This window comes from Zalophus californianus, chromosome 2 (genome assembly GCF_009762305.2).
Source record: "Zalophus californianus isolate mZalCal1 chromosome 2, mZalCal1.pri.v2, whole genome shotgun sequence".
Taxonomy (NCBI): Eukaryota; Metazoa; Chordata; class Mammalia; order Carnivora; family Otariidae; genus Zalophus; species Zalophus californianus.
Window position 1 is genome coordinate 103,293,645 of NC_045596.1, and position 24,421 is coordinate 103,318,065.

Sequence of the window (24,421 nt, forward strand, 5' to 3'; positions counted from 1 at the left end):
ATGTTAGAGTGGTTACTTAATACTTTATTCCTGAAAGATGTTAATATTTGAGTATGTTGTCATTTAAAACATTTTCTATATGGAGCATGTATTATTTTATAATATATATAAGATATAAATAAATACGTATGAAAATCTTCAAAAATACTTGAGGATTAATTTCTTTGCGCACAAAACGGTTTCAAATGGGCTATTTCCTTCAGTCCCATAACACGTACCAACTGCCATTAGCCCACAATAATAACCTCATAGGCAGTCAAGATTCTGCTTAAGGGCCAAAGTAATTTTCATTAAACTGACTCTAATCTGAAGCCATTAATAAAAATGCTACTGGTTAGTGTAGTGAATACATCAGGAAAGAGAAAATCTCTTTCCAACAATGTTAAATCCTCGATGTGAGTGGATGAAACTTAGACCTAGTAAAAATCTTAATGTTCTTTCCCTATGGTGTACACCTACCAATTTTAACTCTGAATGGACTCCTTTCAATTCAAAGCCCATATATTTCATCTTAAAACAATAGCAAAAAGCAGAAAGAAATACAGAGGACACAGGCAAGGAAAACTGAAAAAAGTCTAGGAAAAAAGTTGAATAAATGAAAAAATATGCTATGCTCATGGATGGAAAGAAAGCATATTTTATATTTCAAATTTCTCCTATATTAAAAGTTTTAACCAAATTTAGTATTTTTTGTTTATATCATTAATAGTTATAATTTTAAAAAGTATGCTATTAAAGTCAATCTGGAGAAATAAAAGTAAAAATATATAATTCAGAATAATAATATTGGTGACAATGAGGGCAGGGAAGTATATGTACCAAAAAAATAAAAATATTAAACCAATGTGCCACTTGCACAAAAATGCCAACAGATAGTTGAGAAGACAAGACAGACAGTTTAGAAATACATCAATAACACATCAATATACATACGTGGCAGTAATTACACTTACCGGTAAACATCTTAGTAACAGCCTTACTCTGTTTTCGGGCAGAACACAGAAGTAATAGCCACGGTGGAAAGAACTCATGGTGACCAGCTAAAAGCTCTGCAACAGTTCCAGAGAAGCCGGTAGATGTCTGTTCACCTTCCGTGATGTTACACCCTTCATCAACAGAGTCCACAAGCAGATACAAGCTCTGCTGGGGAGGCTTCATTCCCAAAAGAGGGAGCAGAACACATCTGTACAACACACCCAAATGAACATTTTGAATGTTACTGGCTATGATGTTTAGTTTATCATTCAAACATTAGTCATACAGCTTATAAATATATATTTAAGAATACATAAATTAAGGTTTTAGAAATAAAACTATCGTACAAGTTTCAGTTCCTTACTTTGAGATACTAGTCCTAAATAGTTCACATTTTCAGTAACAACATTTTCCACAACAAAGTGAGTGAGAGAGAGAGAGAGAGAGAGAGAGTGTGTGTGTTAGTAATTCAGCATAATGAGGAGGACAGTAGGAACTTTAGGAAACCACATTTCAATATTCCCTTCCTGATTTTTTGAATCACCAATAAAAAGCCTGAATTGCTTATAACCAAGTTAAAATGTGTTGCAAAGGAAAAAAAAAAAAAAACCTTTGGGGACCACTTTAATAAAAAGAAAATACCAAGTATCCCGCATCATTTCGAAATGTTTCATTATGATTTCTCTTACAAAATGGACTGCAGGCTATGCTAGCTTGTCACGCACAAATTTTATTTTTAAAAAATGGTACAAAAATTACTATAATCTACGTCCTGTTTGGTCTATGTTTAAATTTCAATGTTAAAGAACAAATTACTAGATTTAATTCAACAGAACAAGCATTTCCTACTCATAACTTATACTGCAATCGAATATAACATTTTCTTCACTGAAACAACGCTCATTCATTTTCAACAAATACTTACTTAAGCATGTCATGTGCCGAATAAGGCACTGAAAGGGACATAATCCATTTAGTTATGAATACCAAAAATTTACAGATAATACTTTCTACGACTCTCAAACTTTCAATCCCATAGCAACCAAGATCTAATTTATCACTATGTCCTACCAATATTTCTTTATAAAAATCTCTCAAACCCACCTCAGTCTGTAACATCATCATCCTACTCCATGCTACCATCATCTCTCTCACCTGGGCCACCATAATCACCTGTATGTTCTGTATGTTACATGTCTCCAACCACTTCCCCAGAGTTCCTACTGCAGCCAGAGCAACCTTTTTACAATACCACTCCATCCACACTAGCCTTCTTTCAATGACTTTTATTAGATATAATTACACAAGGACCTTTTCATTTTTTTTTTTTTTTTGGAAGATTTCATTTGTCAGAGACAGAGACAGAGAGAGGGAGCATGCACAAGCAGGGGCAACAGCAGGCAGTGGGAGAAGCAGGCTTCCCGCTGAGCAGGGAGCCCGATGCAGGACTCAATCCCAGGACCCTGGGACCATGAACTGAGCCGAAGGCAGACGCTTAACCGACTGAGCCACCCAGTCATCCCACACAAGGACCTTTTCATTTGCAGTTTTCTCTGCCTGAAATGTGCTTCTTTTCTCTCTTCATGTAATTAACTCCTCCTTAATCTTCGATTGTAAGCCTGAGAGTCACCTTTCCAAGATTGAATCCCTATAATATGCTTTCATAGTATTAACAATATTTCTTTCATAACACTATCAAATTTGCATTGTTAGACTTCCTAATTTAACGTCAATAATCCTTATTTCTTCCTTTACACTGTAAGCATCAAGAAAACAGAGACCATGTCAGTTTTGCTCATGAGTGTACTCCAGGACTTAGCATAGTGCTGTGCCCATAAGAGATCCTAAATAAAGACTTGACATTGTTGTAGTCTGGAATGGAAAACAAATAACTTCAATGCATTGTGCTCAGTGCTATGATAAAAAGCAGTAACATCACTAATGTGATCAATAAATGACCAACTCAAGGGAAGTAAAGAGGAAAGGCAGAGGTTGTCAGAGAAATATTCAAGTATTAGAAGCTCAGATGAATTAAGTTATAGTTCTCCAGGAATTGTAATAAATTTACAATACATTTTACAATAAATTATAATTAAGAGGAAGAAGGGCAATCCTGACAGAAGGAATATGCTAAATTTGGGAAAATTTACTTTACTGCACCTTATGTATATATTTCCTCTATTATGAGAACAAAGAAGGTTGATGAATAACAGATACTATAGTAATATTTATACCATAGTATATAACATACCAAAGTAACGTACTATAATTACTGCCACTTGAGAAGTAACACACAGTGCTATGAGAGTACACAGAGGGCCAACTTAGAACTTACTTTTGACAGGGATAGGGTGGGGGAGAGCTCAGGGAAGCCAAAAAAAGGAGCTTAGTCAGGAGAAAGAGCTAGGGTAAGGACAACACACAGGACCAAAAAAAAAAAAAAAAAAAAAATCGAGTTGTGGCAACCTCACCTGCAAAATCTTGAAGAAAAGAAAGACCACTGAACAAAGTATGGAAGAAAAGTTAGGAAAATGCGTAAATATTGGGTTTTATAAGCTTTATTACAAAAATTGGACCGTGACCTAAGGGTACTAAGGAGCCACTGAAGTACTTTAAGCAGGAAACTGAGATGTTTATATTTGTGTTTATAAAGGTAACTGGCTGTATTTGAAGGAAAGCCTGAAGCAGGGTAAGTCTACAAGGGAAGAGTGAGTTGGGAGGCCACTGCTTATAAAAAAAATGGGGTAGCACCACTGCTAACTTTAATTCAGTGTTTTACATGCTTTAAGTACTTTACATATCCATTAACTCATTTGATTCTCACATAAACTCTTTAAGATGAGTACTATTATAATATCCATTCCCAGATGAGGAAATCAAGGCACATGAGGATTAAGTCATTTGTTCAAAGTTAAAGGAAGGGATTCAGGTCTCAGGTCTGACTCCAGAACCTACACAAAGATGGACCATTCATCCTAAGGTTTGCCTGGGACTTTCCAAGTTTTAAGCACTGATTTGAGAAACTAGCTACATCTCCTCTGCACCCCCAACTCCTAGGCAAATCAGGTGGTTGGTGACCCGCATTTATACTCTTAACCACTAGGGTCTACTAATTATATTATAGCAAATATTATAAGGATTTGAAGGAAATCTGGTAGGTGAAATTGATAGGATTTGATGATTATTTCGTTACTTTGGCTTACTAGTTGTTTGCTCTTCTTTTCATAGTTTCTTATAATAAAAACTGAAAAAATTTTTTCATACTTTCCTTCTAATATAATCCTTTAATACTATTAATTCCCTTAAGTATTTTCAATATCATCTAGTTCAAAATAATTTCCCTTTGATTCCTTCTTTGAATTATAGGTTTTTTAGATGTGAGTTGTATAGCTTTCAAATATTTGGGGATTTCCCAGGTTTTTTATGTTATTGTGTTATTATCATTATTTAATTCAACTGTGATCAGATAACATACTTTGTATAACTTGCATACCCTTAAATTTATTAAGATTTGTATTGTGGCCTAGAATACATCTATCTTAGTAAATGTTGTATGGACACTTGAAAAGAATGTGTACTCTGCTATTGTTGGGTAAACTGTTCTACAAATGTCAATTAGGTCATTTGGTGATAGTATTGTTCAATTGTTCTTACTGATCTACTGTTTATTGAAAGGGGAGTGTTAAAATATCAGAATGTATGTGTGGATGTGAATATAATTATGTCTTCTTACAACTGTATTAGTTTTTGATATTTTGAAGTTGTGTAATTAGTAGGAAACAATTACGATTGTTATATCCTTCAGGAATTGATCCCTTTAGCATTATGAAATGATCCTCTCTGATTCCTGGTAGTATTCTTTTCTTCAAAATTTACATCACCTGATACTAACGTAAGCTTTTTCTTTTGATTAGGGTCAGAATAGTATATATTTCCTCATTCTTTTTCATTTAGACTGTGTCTCTTTATACACAAAGTATTCTGAAGGCAAGATATAATTAGATCTTACATTTTTATCCAAGCAAACTGCCATTTAATTAGGATATTTACCATTTACATTTAATATGATTATTGATATGGTTCAGTCTAACTCTACCATGTTCTTGTACATATTTTTTGCAAGGTATGAGCATATCTGTAATATATATTACTATGGATTACAGTTGCTAGGTTAAGGGGCATACCTGTGTATACTTTGGTAGTAATTGACAAAACACTCTCCTTAAAAATCACATAAATATATATTCCCAACAGCTATGTAAGAGTGCCTGTTTAATTTTTACACAGATACATAAAAAAATGTCATCATTGTAGTTTTAATTTACATTTTGCTTATCATGAGGCCAATCCCATTTACATATGTCTAGGAGTCATATTTCTTTTTCTTTAAACTGTGTCTTTATATCCCTTTGCCCATTTTACAAAAGATTGTCAATTTTTCTCTTTTTGGGACTCCTTAGTATTAAGAAAATACATTTGTTGCTAATTTTTTCCACTATTTGTTATTTTTCATTTTGACTTTTTAATGTATTTTTTTTTGACGTGCAGTTTCTTTTTTTATTTTTATACAGATAATATATCAGAGTCTTTTTTTCTTTTATGATTCCTGGGTTTTATGTCACATTTCTGGGGGGCCTTCCCAACTCTAAGCTTGAAAAACATTTCCTCATGTTTTCTTCAAAAGCTTTGAACATTTTACTTTTATTTTTTAATCAAATTAATTCTGACATAAAGATGTGACCTAGAGTTCCAATTTTTTTTTCACATGGCTCCACAGATAACCCAAAACTATTTATGAGATTATCTTTCTCCTACTGATTTGAAATATCTCCCTTTTCACAGAGTAAACCCTCAGACATGTTTTGGGCATGTTTCATCTCATTCTGTTGTCTTACCATCTTTTCTCCAAGCACTTTTTTTTTAAAGATTTTATTTATTTGTCAGAGAGCGAGTGAGAGAGAGCACAAGCAGGGGGAGTGGCAGGCAGAGGCAGAGGGAGAAGCAGGCTTCCCACAGAGCAAGGAGCCCGATGTGGGACTTGGTTCCAGGACCCTGGGATCATGACCTGAGCCCAAGGCAGATGCTTAAGCGACTGAGTCACCCAAGTACCCCTTTCCAAGCACTTTTATTTCTGCTTCATGCAACTGTTCAACTCAGGCAATTTCTTATTAATTACATTTTCATTTAAGGTTGTATGTTTAGCCATAGATTTTTTTCCATGGCAACATTTTTTTTGGTGAGTGTTTCTTGTGCTCTGCTTCTCAGATTCCTTCCTCTTTTGTTCTTGAGATGTATTTTTATATACCTGTGACAGCTCTTCTTCAGTAAGGTAAGTTCCCTCTGGACCAGCAACTGCAGGTTAGTAACCAGTGTCCAGGCTTGTAAGAGTTCTCCTTATGACTCAGAGTTACAGGCATAAAAAATATCTTTGAGCTTCTACTTCTCCCCAGCCAATTAAGATCAGAAGCTGTGGGGATACACATAAGGCAGGGTTTCTTACCACAACCCCCTCCCGAACTACCCCCAAATGTCTGACTCATTCTTCCCTGCCCTCTTTGTTCTTTCTTTCTCCTGAACTCAGTCCAGGGGAACTTCTAGCAAAGGTCTATACCTGTCTCCATGGTTCCAAATACGAACCTTTATATACTCTTGATGATATTCAGGGTCTGCACTTATTTTAAAGAATAAATGCTCTGCCAATTTTGTCTGCATCTCAATTTAAGGTTTGGGCTTATAGTTCTCTCATAGTTTTACTTTCTTGCTTTTGTACTATTTTCCATGCCTTACTCACTCATATTAGAACCAGAAGCCAATATATGGCTTTCAAAATGTTATTTTTTCTAGCCTTGACCTCACCCTAAACTCAAAAGTAAAAATTCCCCAAACTATCTGCTATCTATCTCCTGTGTGGATTTAAATGTTCAAATTTAATATGTTTAAAGAAGTGATCTGAAAGGGCACCTGCACCCCAATGTTTATAGCAGCAATGTCCACAATAGCCAAAACATGGAAAGAGCCCAGATGCCCATCAACAGATGAATGGATAAAGAAGATATGGTATATACATAAAGAAGATACACACACACATACACACACACACACACACACACACACACAATATGGAATACTATTTAGCCATCAAAAAATGAAATCTTGCCATTTGCAATGACGTGGATGGAACTAGAGGGTATTATGCTAAGCAAAATAAGTCAATCAGAGAAAGACAATTATCAAATGACCTCACCCAAATAAGTTCTTCCCCACCTGCCTTTCCAATGTCACTTGATGTATCTCATCATCCCCTAGTTTCTTTTTTTTTTTTTTAAGATTTTATTTATTTATTTGAGAGAGAGAGAGAGAGAGCACATGCGAACAAGCAGACAAGGAGAGCAGGCTCCCCACTGAGCAGGGAGCCCAATGTGGGACTCAATCCCAGGTCCCTGGGATCGTGACCTGAGCTGAAGGCAGAAACTTAACCAAGTTAAGCCAAAGTTCTTAAGCCAAAATCTTAGGTTTCATTCCTGAGTCCTCCCTTTTGCTCCAGTCACAATGCTCTCTTTTCAGTTCTAACACTAAACATGTCTTTTTTTTTTTTTAAAGGCCAATGCACTTGGTTCTCCCTCTACCTAGAAAGTTCCCCCATATAGAATTTCTTGTCCTTTATGTTTCAACACAAATTTTGCTCCTGAAAGATACGTTCTCTGATCACCATGTCTTAAGAAGACTTCATCATCACTTATTGCTGTTATTCTAAATACTCCATCTCAACTGTTTTCTTTGTAGTGGTTATCATATTCTCAAATTAATTTATTGCATTATTTGTGTAATTTTGTTATATAAGGCTGAAATGAAGCTCTTCCACCTCCATACCCCCTCCTCTAGGACTTGGCTCTCACCTTCTACCACACTAGCTACACTCTTCTTCACATCTTCTCAACCTTTCAATTTTGAAATATATCAATATTTAGATCTTGGATCTTCTCTTTCTCTATTTACATTCACTTTCTACATAAGTTTATTAATGCCCTTAAGTACCACCTATATTCCACTGAAATTTATATATACAGCCAGCACCTCTTTTCTGAATCTAGACTTGTGAATCTAACTACTGACTCAACTTTTCTGCTTAGGTATCTGATGTTGAACATATTAAAACCTAAACTTCAGACCTCTAACCCTCAACTTGTGCTTCCCTTAGTCTTCTCTGTTTCAGTAAAGGGCAATCCCATCCTTCCAGTTTCTCAGGCCAAAAATTTTAGAATAATCCTTTACTCCTCTTTGTTTTCCTCATACTCCACATCCAGTGTGCTTTCAGATCAATCTTAAAAATAATCAAAACAGAACAATTCTCACTACCTCCACCACTTTACCCAAATCCAAGCACCACTGCCTCTTACCGCCATTTCTACACTAGCCAGGTACTGATATCCTTGTTTCCACCTTCACCAACCCAGTTCTCAACAAAGTAGCCAATGTGATCCTTTAAAATCTTAAGCCAGAGGATGTTACTACTCTGTTTAAAAGACCTGATCATCCAAAATACTGAAAGTAAAAATAAATGTCCTTACAACAGCCTTAAAGAGCATACATTGTATGGATCCTGTTCTCTACTTGTCTCCTACACACACCCCGTTGCTTATTCTGTTCTAACCACACAGGCTCCCTTATTTTTCTTGGATTATATTAAACCAAGTTTCATTTCAGGACTTTGCACTTGATATTTCCTCAGTCTGGAATGTCCTTGTCAGAAACTTCCTTCACAATGCCCTAATCTCCCCTATGTAAAACAGCAACCCTTCTCCCACAATCTCCCAGTACATCACTACTATCCTCCTTACTCTACTTTGATTTTCCACACAGCATTTATTGTCAATTGAGATGCTACATAGTATCTTATTAATTTTTATTTTTCTACCAACCACCCACTCCAACCCAAAAAATGTAAGCTCAATAAACACGGATGACATTTCCACTTTTACTAATATATCCCAGTATTAAGAATGGCATCTGGTGCATTCCAAGTATTCAATATATAATTGTTAAATGAATGAATGAAAGAATGAATGAATAGACCAAAGTAAAAGTGAGAACTCAAAAATACATACACACATGTTTGTATCTCACACTGGTGGTATTATAGATTAATAGTGAAAGACATGCCACTCAACAAATGCCAGTAGAACAATCAAATAGAGAACAAGTTTTTAAATATTAAGACCCAAAAAAGGTAAAACATAAAGGAAATAATAAAAAATACTCATTTTTTACATTTCAAAACAAAAATTTTACAAACAAAATGACAAGCCATAGGATCAAAGATACTTAAAATAATAAGATACCATTTCATGTTCACTTTCTGAAACATAAAGAACTATGACAAGACAGTAAGTGTCAGTGACCTAAAAGAGTAACAGAAACTCAAATACACAACACTGTAAGAGAATAAACTGTTACAATTTTAAAGGTTAGTTTGGTGCTATCTCACAGAGTTGAAGATGAATATACCCTATGACCACAAATTTCACTTCTAACTATGCAATTTGGAGTCGCCCTTCACTACTTAATTTTTAGTATATATGCCCAAGAGAGAATGTTCTTAGCAGCATGGTTTTGTAAAAGTTTAAAAGTTCAATAAATCTTTTTGGGGGCAGGGATGGGGAGTGAAAGCACACGCAAGTTGGGTGGGGAGAGAGGGAAAGGGAGAGAGAGAATCTTAAGCAGGCTCCATGCTCAGCACAGAGCCCAACACGGGGCTCGATCCTATGACCCAGATATCATGACCCCAGTGGAAATCAAGAGTGGGACACTTACCCGATTGAGCCACCCAGGCACCCCATAAAAAGCTGAGTACATCTTAAATGAATATCAACAGGACAACAACAAATGAATCATAACATAAAGACTGGAATTATATATTGTATAGTAGTTAAAATGAATAATTCAGAACCACATATAACAACATAGATGACATAAAAAAAAAGTTACACAGAAAATATTGCAGAATACTGCCAGGAACACAATGCCATTTACATAGAAGAGTGGTTTTGAAAGTGTGGTCTGAGGTTCCCTAAGGGTTTCCTATACCCTAGAACCTTTCAGGGTAAGAATAAAACTAAGATATGATTTGCCTTTTCACTCTAGTTCTCTCTCAAGGATACAGTAGAGTTTTCCAGAGGCTGCATTCAAAAGCAGATACGATAATCCAACTGTCTTTTATTAAGCCTAATGTTAGAAAGAGTTGTAAAAAATGTAAAACAATGCTCTTCTTTTAAGTATGTAGTTTTGGGTTTGGTTTTTTTTTTTTTTTTTTTTTTTTGGTCCTTGACAATATATATTCTTTCATTTAAATGTTACTTATGTTAATATGTAATGAATTTATTATTAAATACTTCTTAGCACATATTTTTAAAATTTATCAGTTTAAATATCAAATACAGCAAATACTGATACATAACCCACATAAACAAAGGTTCTTTGACATCCTTAATAATTTTTAAGAGTGCAAAGAAAACCTAAAATAAAAAAATTTTGAGAACTGCTGATACAGAATCAAAAATGTATAAAACTGGAGCATATAACTAGTATGTGAATATACATACATATGTCCCTATGTAGTCAAACTGCATATAACTTAGTCAAACTACATAGATATAAAAAGTAAATCCATAAGAGGAGTCATCTTATGGGGGATGAGATCAAAATTAGTAAGGGATACCTGGGAAGGCTTCGAATGTGGATTATTTTTTCCTTTAAAACAAAACAGAAAACCCAGACTTAAAGCAAATATGGCAAAATAGGTAGGCAGATGCATATGTGTTTTCCTATTTTATTTCTTGTATAACTGAAAAACTTCAGGGGTAGGAACAATATATCATTTTTTCCACAAATTCTTTTTCTGCAACCATTTCTTGTACTTGGTGCCATTAATTTTTATGTTTCAATTCCTGTGAAGTCCATGGTTTGCAAGCTGCTTCTCTCTCTAAATTAGCAATTAATAAGCATAATAACTGAGATTTAAGCTACAAAAGTTTTTTTCCTCCTTTCTAATGAATATGAATTTTAAATGGTAATCTCAGAAAGATTTATAAGAATGAAACTATGAAACATAGATGAAACTACGGATTTATGGAAGAGAAGCAAAAGGTGGCCTCATGATCCACATCATATAACATCAATCTGATGCTGTTAAAGAGTCTTCCATTTTATAAAAACTAATTTCAACATGCGTAAGAGACTACAAATAAAATAAAAAATACTGGTTCAAGTGGATCCTTGTCATCTAAACTATAAAATCTCTAATTGCTCTGCAGAAAAACGTGTACTATTTCAAAACTGAGTATGGTTAGAGCAACACAAATTATCAATATGAGCAAATTTATAATGTTTTAAATTAAAATATAGTTATTCCTCAATTCAAGAAATAGTCACGGTCTCTACTATATTCTATGCCCTGGAGATAGAAAGGGAACAAAACAGGCAAGCTGTCTGCTCATTCCAGTAGGTAGGCATAAAGTCAAAGTAAACAAATGCACAAAATAATTTCAGATCATGATAGACATTGAAAATTAAGAAATAAAGAAAACGAAGTGGGATAATCTAATGTAAGACACTGACTGGGTGGGGAGACTTCTTAGACTCAATGGAAAGGAAAGGGTCTCTGAGGAGATAATATTAAAGCTGGCATCTAAGTGATACCAGAGCAAGCAGTCATACAAAAATCTGCTGGCGGGAACTTGACCTATTTCAAAACATAGTAAGGGTAATGATGTGGATAAAGAGCAATGAACAAGGATGAAAGCGGTACAAGCTGAGGTCAAAGGCTAGGCAAAGACAGGACCATGTAAGGCTTAGATTTTATTCTAGAGGTAGTGAGAAGCCACTGACAGATTTTAAGCAGGTAAATAATATGATCTGATATTCTAACTGCTTTGTGAAGGTAAGAGGGACAACAATAGCAACGGGAAGACCATGTTGGGAGGCAACTGCAGGAATCTACACAAGAAAGAATAGGTAGTTAATGGATTGAGTGTAGGGGATGAATGAAATTGAAGAATCATCGATGATTTCTAAATTTTTGATGAAAATTATGGATTTCCTAAATGAAATATTATTTCCTTAGCTTTTTTATTGTTAGCTACTTTTACAATAGTGGTGTATTACTGGTTCCATACCTTTCTCATCCTCTTTGAACTGAGAAGCTAGCCACAAGTCCTTCTCATGAGAGGTGATAGTAGAAGCAAAGAGGATAAGCCCAACTATTCATGCACATTTTAAGCCTCTGTTTAGATCATGTCTACTGACATCCCACTGGCCAATGCAAATAACATGGTTGAGCCAAATGGAAAAAGGCAGAGAAGTATATTTCTACTCTAGTAGAAGGACCTGCAATATCATATGGCAAAGACCAAGAATACATAGAAAGATGAAGACCAAAAACAGATAATTCAATCTATCACAATTTCTTTTTTTTTTTAAAGATTTTTATTTATTATTTGATAGAGAGCACAGGCAGAGGGAGAGGGAGGCAGAGGGAAAGGAAGAAGCAGACTCCTCACTGAGCAGGGAGCCTGAATTGGGGCTGGATCCCGGGACCCTGGGATCATGACCTAAACTGAAGGCAGATGCTTAACCGACTGAGCCACCCAGGCACTACAATCTATCACAGTTTCTATGTATTCAAATCATGAGTCATAATTGTAAAAGGTCAGCAACTTCTGGAAAGCTCCAAATCTTTCTTCTCGATAACAACAAGTAAGGTATAATTAGTTCTCTTAATTAATACTTATTTTTTTATTAAGCAATTACGTGAGCACTTAAAATTCTATTTTATTACCAAAGACTATATTTAACTATGCATCTATATAGTAGAAAAAAATAACATTAGAATATATCTGAGATTAGAGGGACACCTGGACGGCTCAGTCAGTTAAGCATCCGCCTTCGGGTCAGGTCATGATCCTGTGGTCTTGGGATCGAGCCCCACATCAGGCTCCCTGCTTGCAGGGGCCTGCCTCTCTCTCTCTTCCCCACTCATGCTCTCATTCTCTTTCTCTTTCTCTCAAATAAATAAATAAAATAAAATAAATTTCTGAGATTAGAATAACATGAAAGAGTGAAATTGACTTAAAATTTAAGACAATCATATATAGTATGGTCAAAGACATAACTAGAACGACTATACGGTAAATAGGCAACCAATCAGAATATACTTCAAAGATGCATTTTTTTTTAATGTAAGCTCTATGCCCAAATTGGGACCTGAACTCACATCCTGAGATCAAGAGTCACATACTCTACTGACCAACCCAGTCAGGTGTCCCTTAAAAGGTATTTTTAAAGACAGAAAAGTATTTACTTATTTTACTTCATAAAATCAAATGATTTTACCATATGGAAACCATTTTATTTCATAAAATTTTTTTAAAACATCAAAAATGCTAAAAACAAAGTGAAGCAAAAAACAAAAAACAAAAAGAAAAATATCTGCAACATACATAATTAACAAAAGATCCATATCCTTATTTTACATATATATACATACACAACACATACACACACACACACACACACACACACACACACACACACACGAAGTTCTTACTACACACTGAGAAAAATAAGAATATTCCTACTTTTCACATCTCTTACCCCCTTTAACACTCTCTTATATGCTTAAAATGATTCTGGAAACAACAAATGAGCTTGTGTGCTCTGATGAAATTTTGGAAACATGATACATATTTTAGATGGAACAGAATGATCAAGACCTTTTAATAAAGGTAAGCAGAGAAATTTGAATTTGCTGTATAGGTTATCACAATCTCAGAGGAATGACGTAAAGAAAGCACTGTTTTACTATGGTTAATTGGTCAACTATGAACAAAATGAATTAGAATAGGCTAAAATTAAGTAGATCAACTAGAAGTAGATGAATAAATATTCTAGATTAGGATAAAAGATTCAAGAAACATTCTAAGAAAATGATCAAATACCTTAGAATAAACTAATAGAAAATAAAGAAAACTCTAGAAACAAGCTGAGGGCAGTGCTTTTTAAATTTCAATGTGCACAGGATTCACTTAGGAAATGGGTTAAAAGGCAGATTCAGATTCAAAAGACCTGATATTCTGCCTTTCTAATAACTTCCAAGAGATGCCAATAATGTTGATCTTAAGATCACATTTTTAAGTAGAGAGAGTCTAGGAAATAAGAATTAAGGAACAACTTAGATACCAAGAGTCCATTTTCCCAGAATTCCAGATAAGGGTCAAGTTTCATATTATACACTTTCATCCTGTATCCTTCCTTCCATCTTGGCACTTGTTAAAGTTGCATTTATACATTTATTTTTGTGATTTTTTGTTCAATGTATATCCCCCCACCCCACACTTAACCCAGTGTCCTGTTTGGCTCACGGCTCTAGCCCTGACACTGAGCGTATTTCTGGCACCCAGCAGGTGCAGCATATTTGTTTCAGAAATAAATGAATGAGCCAATGAATAGAAATGCTGAAAGAGATGCTGATTTGAAGGACAGAAAGGTTAGTGAAGAACACTCCAGTGAAAAGATACATGTTGATCAGAGTGAGGATAAAGGCTGTTGATGCAGTTTTCATTGCTATCGTATTAGATATGAGCACTGGTAACCATGTAAGTAAATAAAATTATTGAAGGAGTATGTATAACGAGAGAAGAACTAAGTAAGATTTGTTGGACAAACACTAGAGAGAACCTAGAGCAAGGGTGACCAAAGAATGTAGTCAGGGGACTTTGAAAGGAAGAAATTACAAATAATGAAAAAAGTTCTAGAATATATCATCGAAAGCTTAGAGTGAGCGATGAGTTCAGAAACTACACTACATAAATATCTTTCTGTGAATATGTATATATATATAGAAGTCAAACATCAGTAAGTTAAAAAATGAAGTCATAGATAAAAGTAGTATTTGCATATACAAATTCGAGATGATATGAAGATTCAGTGGGAAATTTAAAAAAATACATTTTTTTTCAGAGGAATAATATATAAACAAATGAAGTGGTCTTGGAATAGAATATCAGAGTTAGGGGAACTGGATCAAATTAGGGTGTGCAGGCCCCATCTGAAGACAGCAGCTAACTCAGCACTACCAGATTACTGATTCAAAAAAATGAGAACCTAATATTGTCAAATTTCCTTTTTTTTTTTTCAAGGAAAACAAAATCTGGATGTGTGTGTGAAATTTCCTGAATTGGGTAAAAAATATTCTACTTGTAGGGCATAACTTTACTCTCTCTGGTCTAAAAAAAAAAAAACAAAAATCTGAGTTATTAAGAAGTAAATGAAAGAATGGCCAACCAGACTAAAAATGTGACTGAAATTAAACAGTATAGATATGGAGCAATATGTTGTCATTATAGCAGAAGTGATTAAGGTAGAGGAATGGTTCAGCAAATAATAAGGAGTACCAGGAACAGGAACCAAAGGTAGCAGCTCTTAGATATGAATATGAAGAGAGAGAACCCATCAAGGGTAGAAAGTAAAGGTTTTAGGAAGGCAAAGTGGGAGGGTTTGAATGAATGAAGCCCATCTTAAAGTAAAAATAACATGGTTAAAAATTGGAAACAACGGACAATTCAGTGAAAAACGACTACCTTAGACTAAAAGAAATACAGAATTTTGATTATGAAAATTATATTAACCCATTTATTTTATTTAAAATGTGAACAATAAAGACACTTTACAAGATCTCTTAATCTGATAATATCTAAGAATAGATAATGACAGTTATTTTAAGTAGTATTAGTTATACAAGACATAATGGAAAGGGAATATTTTGCCTTGAAAATACCCAAAAACTGACGGTAAGAGGGAAGCATACATTCAGTCTCATTCTGTTCTTAGTCCCTTTGTTGAGTATGCCAAAAATACTTGGAGCCAGTTAAGACAGAAGATAGACATCTGGCCACTTAAAACTATCTGGACTAATGCCATATTCATACATGCTAAAGAGCAGACACAGCAGGTTAATAAATTAATAATCACTATACCAGTCTGGTCTACACTGAAAACTGACCTAAATAATGTAACATTTCAACTTCCTTTCTTATGCAAGAACTTCAGCTGTCCTTCAATTAGGCTCAAACGTATTCTAGATAGGTAAGTAGCATAATAATCACTTAGCACTTACTATATGCAAAATGCTGTTCAAAGCACTATGGTAAATATAAAAAATTAATCAGTCATGAATAATGTCATGAAGAAGCATATGCCTAATAGAGGAGATAACAGAGAGAGATGCATAAATAACTACAAAAGAAGCTAAAAATCTAGAGAGATACAAGTGAAAAATTATAAATGTTCAAGGAGAAGGAAGTAAAAAGATTAGAGATAAGATTCAACCGTTTGAGGATTCCTATCTGACATAAAAAACAAATGTCAGTTTGGGCTTCCAGTTTCCAATTCTTTTCCAACAAGCATTTCACTACTAACACATTTTCTTGCCAAACTCTCAAAGTTTAGTCAGTCATCCTAATTCTTCATCACGATTTTATTCCATTTACACATTACAGAGAACAAAATCTTTTTACTAAGGAAAATTGTTATCACACATAGAAAACTCACACCTGGTCCTACAGACTGTTATCTAGAAATAAAAATTAGAGAATGGTTATCTACCAGGAACAAATATTTGTATTTCCCAGCACCACAACCATCTAAATCTCCAAGAACATCCTTGGGTTCAAGGACCATGACAGTAAGTTTCAAAAAGGAGATTCTTGGGGCGCCTGGGTGGCTCAGTCGTTAAGCGTCTGCCTTCGGCTCACGTCATGATCCCAGGGTCCTGGGATCGAGCCATGCATCAGGCTCCCTGCTCGGCGGGGAGCCTGCTTCTCCCTCTCCCACTCCCCCTGCTTGTGTTCTCTCTCTCGCTGTGTCTCTCTCTGTCAAAATAAATAAATAAAAATCTTAAAAAAAAAAAAAAGAGATTCTTGTTGAACGAAATAACCATGTTATTTAAGCACATCTGAACTGTGCTTAAGATTTGAAACTCTTTCTCACATTCCCTAACTTAGATACCTTGACACTTCTGTCAAAAATAACTGGGATTTATTTTACAGTTTTATGACTACCAGGAAACGCTAACACTAACTCTAGAAAATACACAACATATACAAAGTTTTGCAATAAGAGCCTGAAGGAGAAAAGGCAAAACGAAAGAAATCAACTTCTAATTCTCAAGTAAAAATGTAATTGTCATCAACTTAGTTCCATCAACACAAATGAGAAAAAAAAATTCTAAACACAGTAACAATAGCTTTGCAATTTAACCGATTAAGAGAGAAAAATGAAAAAGGGAAAAATAGAAATTAATGGGTCTTCATTCATCATTCCCTTTAGCAGATCATATAATTCCTTCCAACTAGTGTTAAACATTCATGTATTATATGGACACTATAACAACTATTTACCCCAAATATTATTTCTTTATAGAAATCGGATAAATATTATTTTAAGAATTTAAGCTCTGTGAAGGCAGGGAATTTTGTCTGCTCTATTCACTGATTTATCTACACCTGAACTCTACTTAACAGACAAGGTTCTCAATAAGTATCTCCAGCTGAACTGTGCTTAAAACACAAAAGACTCTTCAAGGGGCTCCTGGGTGGCTCAGTCGGTTAAGCATCCGCCTTCTGTTGAGGTCATGATCCTAGGGTCCTGGGATCTAGCCCCACAGAGGCTCCCTGCTCAGCGGGGAGCCTGCTTCTCCCACTCCCTCTGCCTGACGCTCTGCCTACTTGTGCTCTCTCTGTCAAATAAATAAATAAAATCTTAAAAAAAAAAAAAGACTCTCAAATATTTGCTCTAAGAATGAATGAATGTCATAAGAAATTTTGTGACCACTAAATCTAAAAATCAAGGTAGTACATCATGTCAGAAAGGAAAGAAAGCAACATTTAACTAGATTAAAATAATGTTCCTTTTATTTTTATTATCATATAGAAAAAGACCAGTAATTAACAAGTTACCAGGTAGGTCCATGACTTCATGTAAGAAGTTTTTTTGTGGTATTACATATTTTATCTAGTATCATTGAAGATAAACACTAGGGAAAAAATTAAGAAGTAAACTGAAGAAAAGTATATAAAATGCATTCGATACTGAATCGCTTCTCTGCAATTTCCCCAACTTTGTGGAACTGTGAAGAACTAAGATTTTTATCAGTTTTCCAATACTATTAAATTGTCTCACACATGAATATATGAAACCGTCAATATTATCAAGTGTTAGATGTTAAAAAGATGTTAAAAAAAGTGGTTTTGAATTTTTTCAAAAGTGAAAAAATATTTTACTTTGCTTATATTTCATCTCCCACCATGTTATAATAAGCTCTGATCTCTGTCTCCCTTAAAATATTATAACTTCTTGAAAACAATGATTGCCTACCTGTTGAATTACATTTCTCCCTGCCTAAATAAAATAGATTCCTATTAAAATTCTCTAAAGGACTTATTTAACAAATCAATCACCAATAAACCTAAAATAAAATCTTAACTCTCTGTCCAAAAGTGAAGGCTTAGATTACCTAATGCCATAGACTATGCAAAAATATTTCTCTTTAACTATGAATTGTATTCTCATATCTGCATTTCACTATGGTTATATTAGAGCTTCACAGTCTTAGAGTGTACTCTATGAATTATCAGAAACAGTTGTTACAATACCAGAGTCACCTAATTTAATGATTAATTACTTTAATGATGAAGAAAGAAAGTAACCCAGGTTTTTGAAAGATCCAGGAGGAAATTAAAAGCACCAAAATGTTCCAACTAGAAAGACTATGCTTCCTCTATCAAAGTGATTAATTTCTTCTGTCAGTCAGAAAATCGGGACTGGTGTGGTTTTTACATATAGCTCTAATTGCTTCTTATTTCCCTTCAATTAGTTAATAACTAAAATTCACACAGGGGAAAAAAAAATAGGAGGACCATCTAACTAGAAGGACATTTTTTCAGAAAAATCTATGATACCATACAGAAAGATCTGTTCAAAATCAGAATATAGCAAAAATATACAGTTATCAGACATTATTTTAAACATTTAAAGACATTTTAAATTTACATATAAATTCCAAAAAAATATATTGTATAATTACCAAATTTAGTTGGACTAAGTTCAACTTAGTTAGCTAAGTTCTTTGAAACTGATCTCCTAAGGTGTTAAATCCAAATAACTTATAAAAAATAAAAATTCAGCTCTTCAACCAGTGATAGGATCTTCAGAAAAAGTAGGAAGTCAATAGGAAAAGAGTTGTTTATGTACAGAGATTTAAGTCTCTTAAAAAGTAGAGATTTATATATTAAAGACATTGATTCTATACATAGTGATTTCATATTTAAAACTGTCCACTGAACCTGGTATTTCATATTTGTGCACCAGTATCACCTAACAGATTTACTTGTTATTTAAAAATGATCTACTAGTTTTAACCCTGATGTTGGTGGCTAACAGCAAAAGATAACAGATTTGCCCTTTTATTGGACTGCACTTATACATTAAAAACTCTGCAATAATATAACACCTCGCAGAGACATATCCCTTTAGGTGACTTTAATATACCCATCCCATGTTTGAATTCCATACCACTATCCATAAAGATCATTCCAGACTACTACTGTATCACTTACATGGGTAATCTGAAAACTACACTCAAGTCACAACTGTGACACACACCCCTGTCCTCCACAAACTTCTAATCTACCCTCACCCTCAAGTCCTTTAAAGAATTTCTATGATTACAAACCTATATACATACACACATACTTCAAATCCCAGCTCTGCCACTTACTAGCCTTTAACCTTGGACAAGTTACTTAGGCTTTCTGTGCATCGGTTTCCTCATCCATGAAATGGGAATAATAGTATCTATTTCACAGGATTACTATGAAAATAATTTAATATTTGTAAATCATTTAGAACACTGACACATAGTGTTTACTATATAATTAATATTTTCAATATCACTTAAAAATTAATAGTTTTCATACCATTAGATATGAGGACATCATAAAAATAAACACCACTCCTTTCAAAGCAATTCAAATCCTGCTTAAATGACTCCTAGAGACACACAGAGAAACAGACAGACATACAGACATACAGCCACACATACATACATGTACGCTAATCACTGCACAGTATACCTGTAGCTTTGGGGAACAAATTTTGCCTGCTAAGAAATACTTACAGTGTAGTGATAAAAGTATATGCAAAATGAGTAATTCAAGCAGCAGTAAGGCAATAACAAGCACAAAACTAACAATTTCCCTGCTTTCTTTTACAATGAGCAGAGGGGTGATATGCAAAAAATTATTTTCAAGGAATCATGTTTTCTTTGCTCACTTGCTCTTTTCTTAGACCAATCCATTTATCAAAGGAAAAATGCTTAACTGAAGTTAGGAAAAAGTTGTTTTTCATACTGCTCACTACAAGTACTAAAATTATGCCAGATTTTCATTATTTTATAAACATCACCTATTTAAAAGTACCACTTAACTTTTTGTTTACTTGAAAGGGGACTAAACCCCAAACACAGATTTTCTTCAGATTCTCAATGGCCAATGATCTCTTTCAAAAAGAACTTGTCTTACTTAGAGAAATAATAATACTATAAGCAAAAAAGATAGTAGATTCTATGCTGAGAGTTCCTTTAAATTCGGCGTCACATACAGTTCACCCTCCCTGAAAATGTAGCCTATTTTCCAGGCAGCTAAGTGGTTTTCTCTACCATAACAACAAATATCCCTTATTAGTTAAGATAACATTAGAAAAGTAAATAAACAATTGCCATAAGTTTGAAAAAAATTAAGTTTCTGCAGTGCTTCACATTCTGTTATTAAACAAGTAAAAAAAAACATACTTTTAATCTATATCCTGTACAACACAAAGCTTAAATTTTGTTTCCTTCAATACTCAAAAGTAAACATGCGTATTTACAACTGCAGATTATCCCCAAATGTACAGAAGTAGTACAGGTACCCAACAAAATTTAAAAACAGACAAAAAAACTAAAAAAAAAAAATCTAGAAAACACTAGAAACCAGAACATCATGGCATTGTTATTGTTACCTTTTAAATGCTTCAGCTGGGTTCCTTTCACATTCTCCAGGCTGTAAGAGGCTTTGGACTGCTGGATCCCTTAGCTTATCCTCATATCCTTGGAGTAGTCCACTGCGGCAGATCTGGGCAACTAGACCTCTAATAAACCCTCCAACACACAAAGTATCAGAGTCCTGGGCTTTGCAGAAATGAAAGGCCAAAGCCTGGCGATGTAAACCTCTCTGCAAGCTTATAGGTGAACTTGGCCACAACAGCTCAGTACATAGGGCTGTCTTGCCACTGCCAGGCCCTCCTACCAACAACACACCCCAGGCAGCTCCTTTTCCAGAGACAACACTAGCATTATTCCCAGAATTCATTACAAGGGATGGTGTGTTGACAGCACTATTGCAGCAGTTGGTTTTCTCCTGGAGGCAATGCTGAAGCTTGTGGAAAACCCACTCCCTACAGTAAAACTGCTTCCCCTGCAGTAAACTCGTTTGAGCCATTTTGCAGACTTTCTCTTCCCAAGGATTAGTCATAATAGGTTCCTTATCTTCAACATTTGCTAGATCCTGGATACATCAACACAGGTCTTTACATCCATTAGGACATAACTTGCAAATTAAGTTGACTGTGAATGATAGAGTAACGAGTTACAGTAAAACTCAACAGCCACAGATGCCATTTGCCAATAGAATGTGCATGACTTTATTTGGCTCTTTACTCTTGAGTATCAGCAGAGAATATATTAGTTTAATTGTTGAACTGGTGGAAAATTGCCTGGTTCCAAAGTGTGGCAATACTTTCCCTAAATCTTGATGGGTCACATAACTCCATTATTATCTTGGAGTTTATGTGATTGTGGATGTTTCAAGTGTGCAGATGAGACAACACATCTGGAAAACTAAAGAGAATGCCCAATCTTTCAATCTGTACAAAATGCTTCTCCAGATTCGAAGTGTTAATTCTGTATCTGAAAATTAGATGCAGAAAAGATGTCCATTATAGGAAATGCCATCAAAGAGATTACACGTATACAGTAGATAGGTAGCTCTATATTTCCTGTTGAGGGATAGTCACTCAAAGTACTAGACCTTGCCAGTTTCAGGCGTCTGGGAAATTGCCATGGAGGGAACTGTTTCAGATTATGGTCTTCTATGTGGGAATAAGTGACAGGCCACTGTTAACACCTTCTTAATTCCAAAGCATTCATAAAATGCATTTTTCAAGAGAGTAAATTCTTAATGAACCTGTTCACAGATTTCTAGGTTCAAGATACCTGGCAAATCAACAATTTCCACAAGTAACTAAAATAAAACAACATCTTGGTGCAAAATATTGTATGTTAAGAGCCTGTTTACTTAAAAGCTTACAAAGGATACAATTTGCCAGTTAAAATAATCTCAAAATTCCATATACTTAAAAAAAATCCATATGCTTCATCTTTGGCACTTTGAAAAAGTTGGACAATTATCCCCAGAATCAATTACATTTTCCTTTCTGTATTTTACTTCCTCTATGGTTATGCTTCCCAAACAGCTACATATTAATCAAGTTACTCTAGATTAAAAAAAAAAAAAAAAAAAACTTTATGTAGAAAGGGAAAAAAAGGCTTTATGCACACACAGTAACATCCTTAACTCCAGCCAAAAAGGTCTTTCCGACTAGCTTGGTAGAACAGCGCCAGTTAAAGGAAGCTCTATTAAACTGCACAGTCCAGTCAGTCAAGGACTCTGTTTACTCGACTAGTCACACTTCTTTGTTGATAGTTTGCAAAATCTAGGGGATGCTTACCAGCATTGGGGCTGGATGAGAATGGGTTAAAAAAAAAATGAAGGGAGGATGGGGATGATGTTGAATGATAAATCTAAACACAAGTACAACGTGAATTCTTCCTTCCTCTGCGCTAAAGATAAAGGTTTCGGATGGGGGTGAGGAATGGAATCTACTACTGTGGCCGGAGAAAAGGCTGCTGGGGAGAATTCCTTCCGAGACAGAAAAGGGGTAAGGAGTAGAGTGCTTCAGGGCTGGTGGGTGTTTGCCTACAGTTCCGGCCTCTAGTTTCAGCTGATAGACAAAAGGAACTCCGGGATTCCCAGAGACGGGAACCACCTTCGGTTTGAGCAGCCTCCAGGAGCCACAGGGGGGCCACCTCGAAGAGCTACGGACGGAGGTGCAGCTTCTACGCTGAGGTCTTCCCTTCCAGAAGCCTGGGAACGCCCCAACACCCCGCCCCGCCCGAGATTTTGGGGTGTGTCTTTTGAGGGGGGAGGGGGTGCCCGACGTCCTTGCCAATCCCAGATGAGGGGTCGCCTCCCTGTTGGTGCCCAGCTCTGCGCCCCCACCACACGCGCCGCTCCCGCCCCCGCCCGACCCACGGCGGAACGTGGGGAGAAGTCGGTCTGGGGCCGGCGATTGGAAAGGGTGGGTGGGTGAGCCAGGTTCGAGCCTAGCCACAGCCCCCGAGCTTCCGACCTGAGGAGGGGCCTCGCTTCTACCCCCGCTGCCGCCCCTCGGTTACCTCGGCCCCAGCCGCCGCCGTGGCCGCCGCCGCCGCTGCTGACTCTAAACCCCAGACACTTGCTCCTCTGAGAATCCGCGGCCGCCAGCGCTCTCCGAACTCCAACTGCAGCCGCCACCTCCGCCTGGCTGGGGTTCGCTCTCAGCTCCAGATCCTCCTGTTGGCCCCCGGCAACTGCCAGTTCCAGCTGCCCCAGCAGCCTTGGTCGTGCTCCTCCCAACCCCCACCGGCCAACCGCCGCCGCCGCCGCCGCCGTCAGGGCAGTGACTGTCTCAGGCAGCCCGGGACTCGGCCGGCTCCGCCCCGCCCCACTCCGCCGCCCCGCCCCCAGGCCCAGGCCCCGCCCCCTACCCGACCGCTCGGCCTTTCTTCGCCTGCCGGCTCCTCCCCTTGCCCCTCCCTTCCGCCCAGTGCGCCGGCCCGTCGCCGCCCGTGCCTGGGCGTGTGCGGGCGCCTGGACCCTGCTGCCGGAGTCGCTGGGGGACCTTTCGGGGGTGGCCTTGGGGCCCCGCCTTTCGGAGGGGCGGAGAAAGGGGCGGGGGCTGCGTTCTCACGTCCCCGAGCTCACGCGAGTCGCTGCCCCCACCCACCCCGTCACCACTGGGCCCTGAGCCTTTCTTTGTCTTCCAGGCCGGAGGGACTCGCTGGCTTTGGGGGCCATATCCGCTCCTAGGAAGGGCAGTTGAGCTGGGAGAGTTGCCCCTTGCCTCTCCCTTAAACCCCTTGCTCCAAAAGACCACTCCAGACCAGTCCTATTCTTCAGTGGTCCGGGTTCCCTTTCAATCCATTAAATTCCCGTGATGCTTTTACTTTCTCAGTCTGGGACTGAGAGAAGCAAGGAAA

General features: G+C 36.5%; 1 protein-coding gene across 1 annotated transcript in view; it reads right to left on the reverse strand.

Annotated features, from left to right (window-relative positions):
• ANKRD50 (ankyrin repeat domain 50) overlaps positions 1 to 23,856 on the reverse strand; it is a 32,088-nt gene extending 8,232 nt beyond the window's left edge. The window contains exons 1-3 of the mRNA XM_027599283.1: positions 23,579 to 23,856; positions 21,085 to 22,030; positions 954 to 1,183 (exon numbers count right to left, since the gene is read on the reverse strand). Of these exons, the coding sequence (XP_027455084.1) occupies positions 954 to 1,183; positions 21,085 to 21,596 (742 nt within the window). The 5' untranslated portion in view covers positions 21,597 to 22,030; positions 23,579 to 23,856. The remainder of the gene's footprint in view (positions 1 to 953; positions 1,184 to 21,084; positions 22,031 to 23,578) is intronic.
• Positions 23,857 to 24,421: the final 565 nt, after the last annotated feature.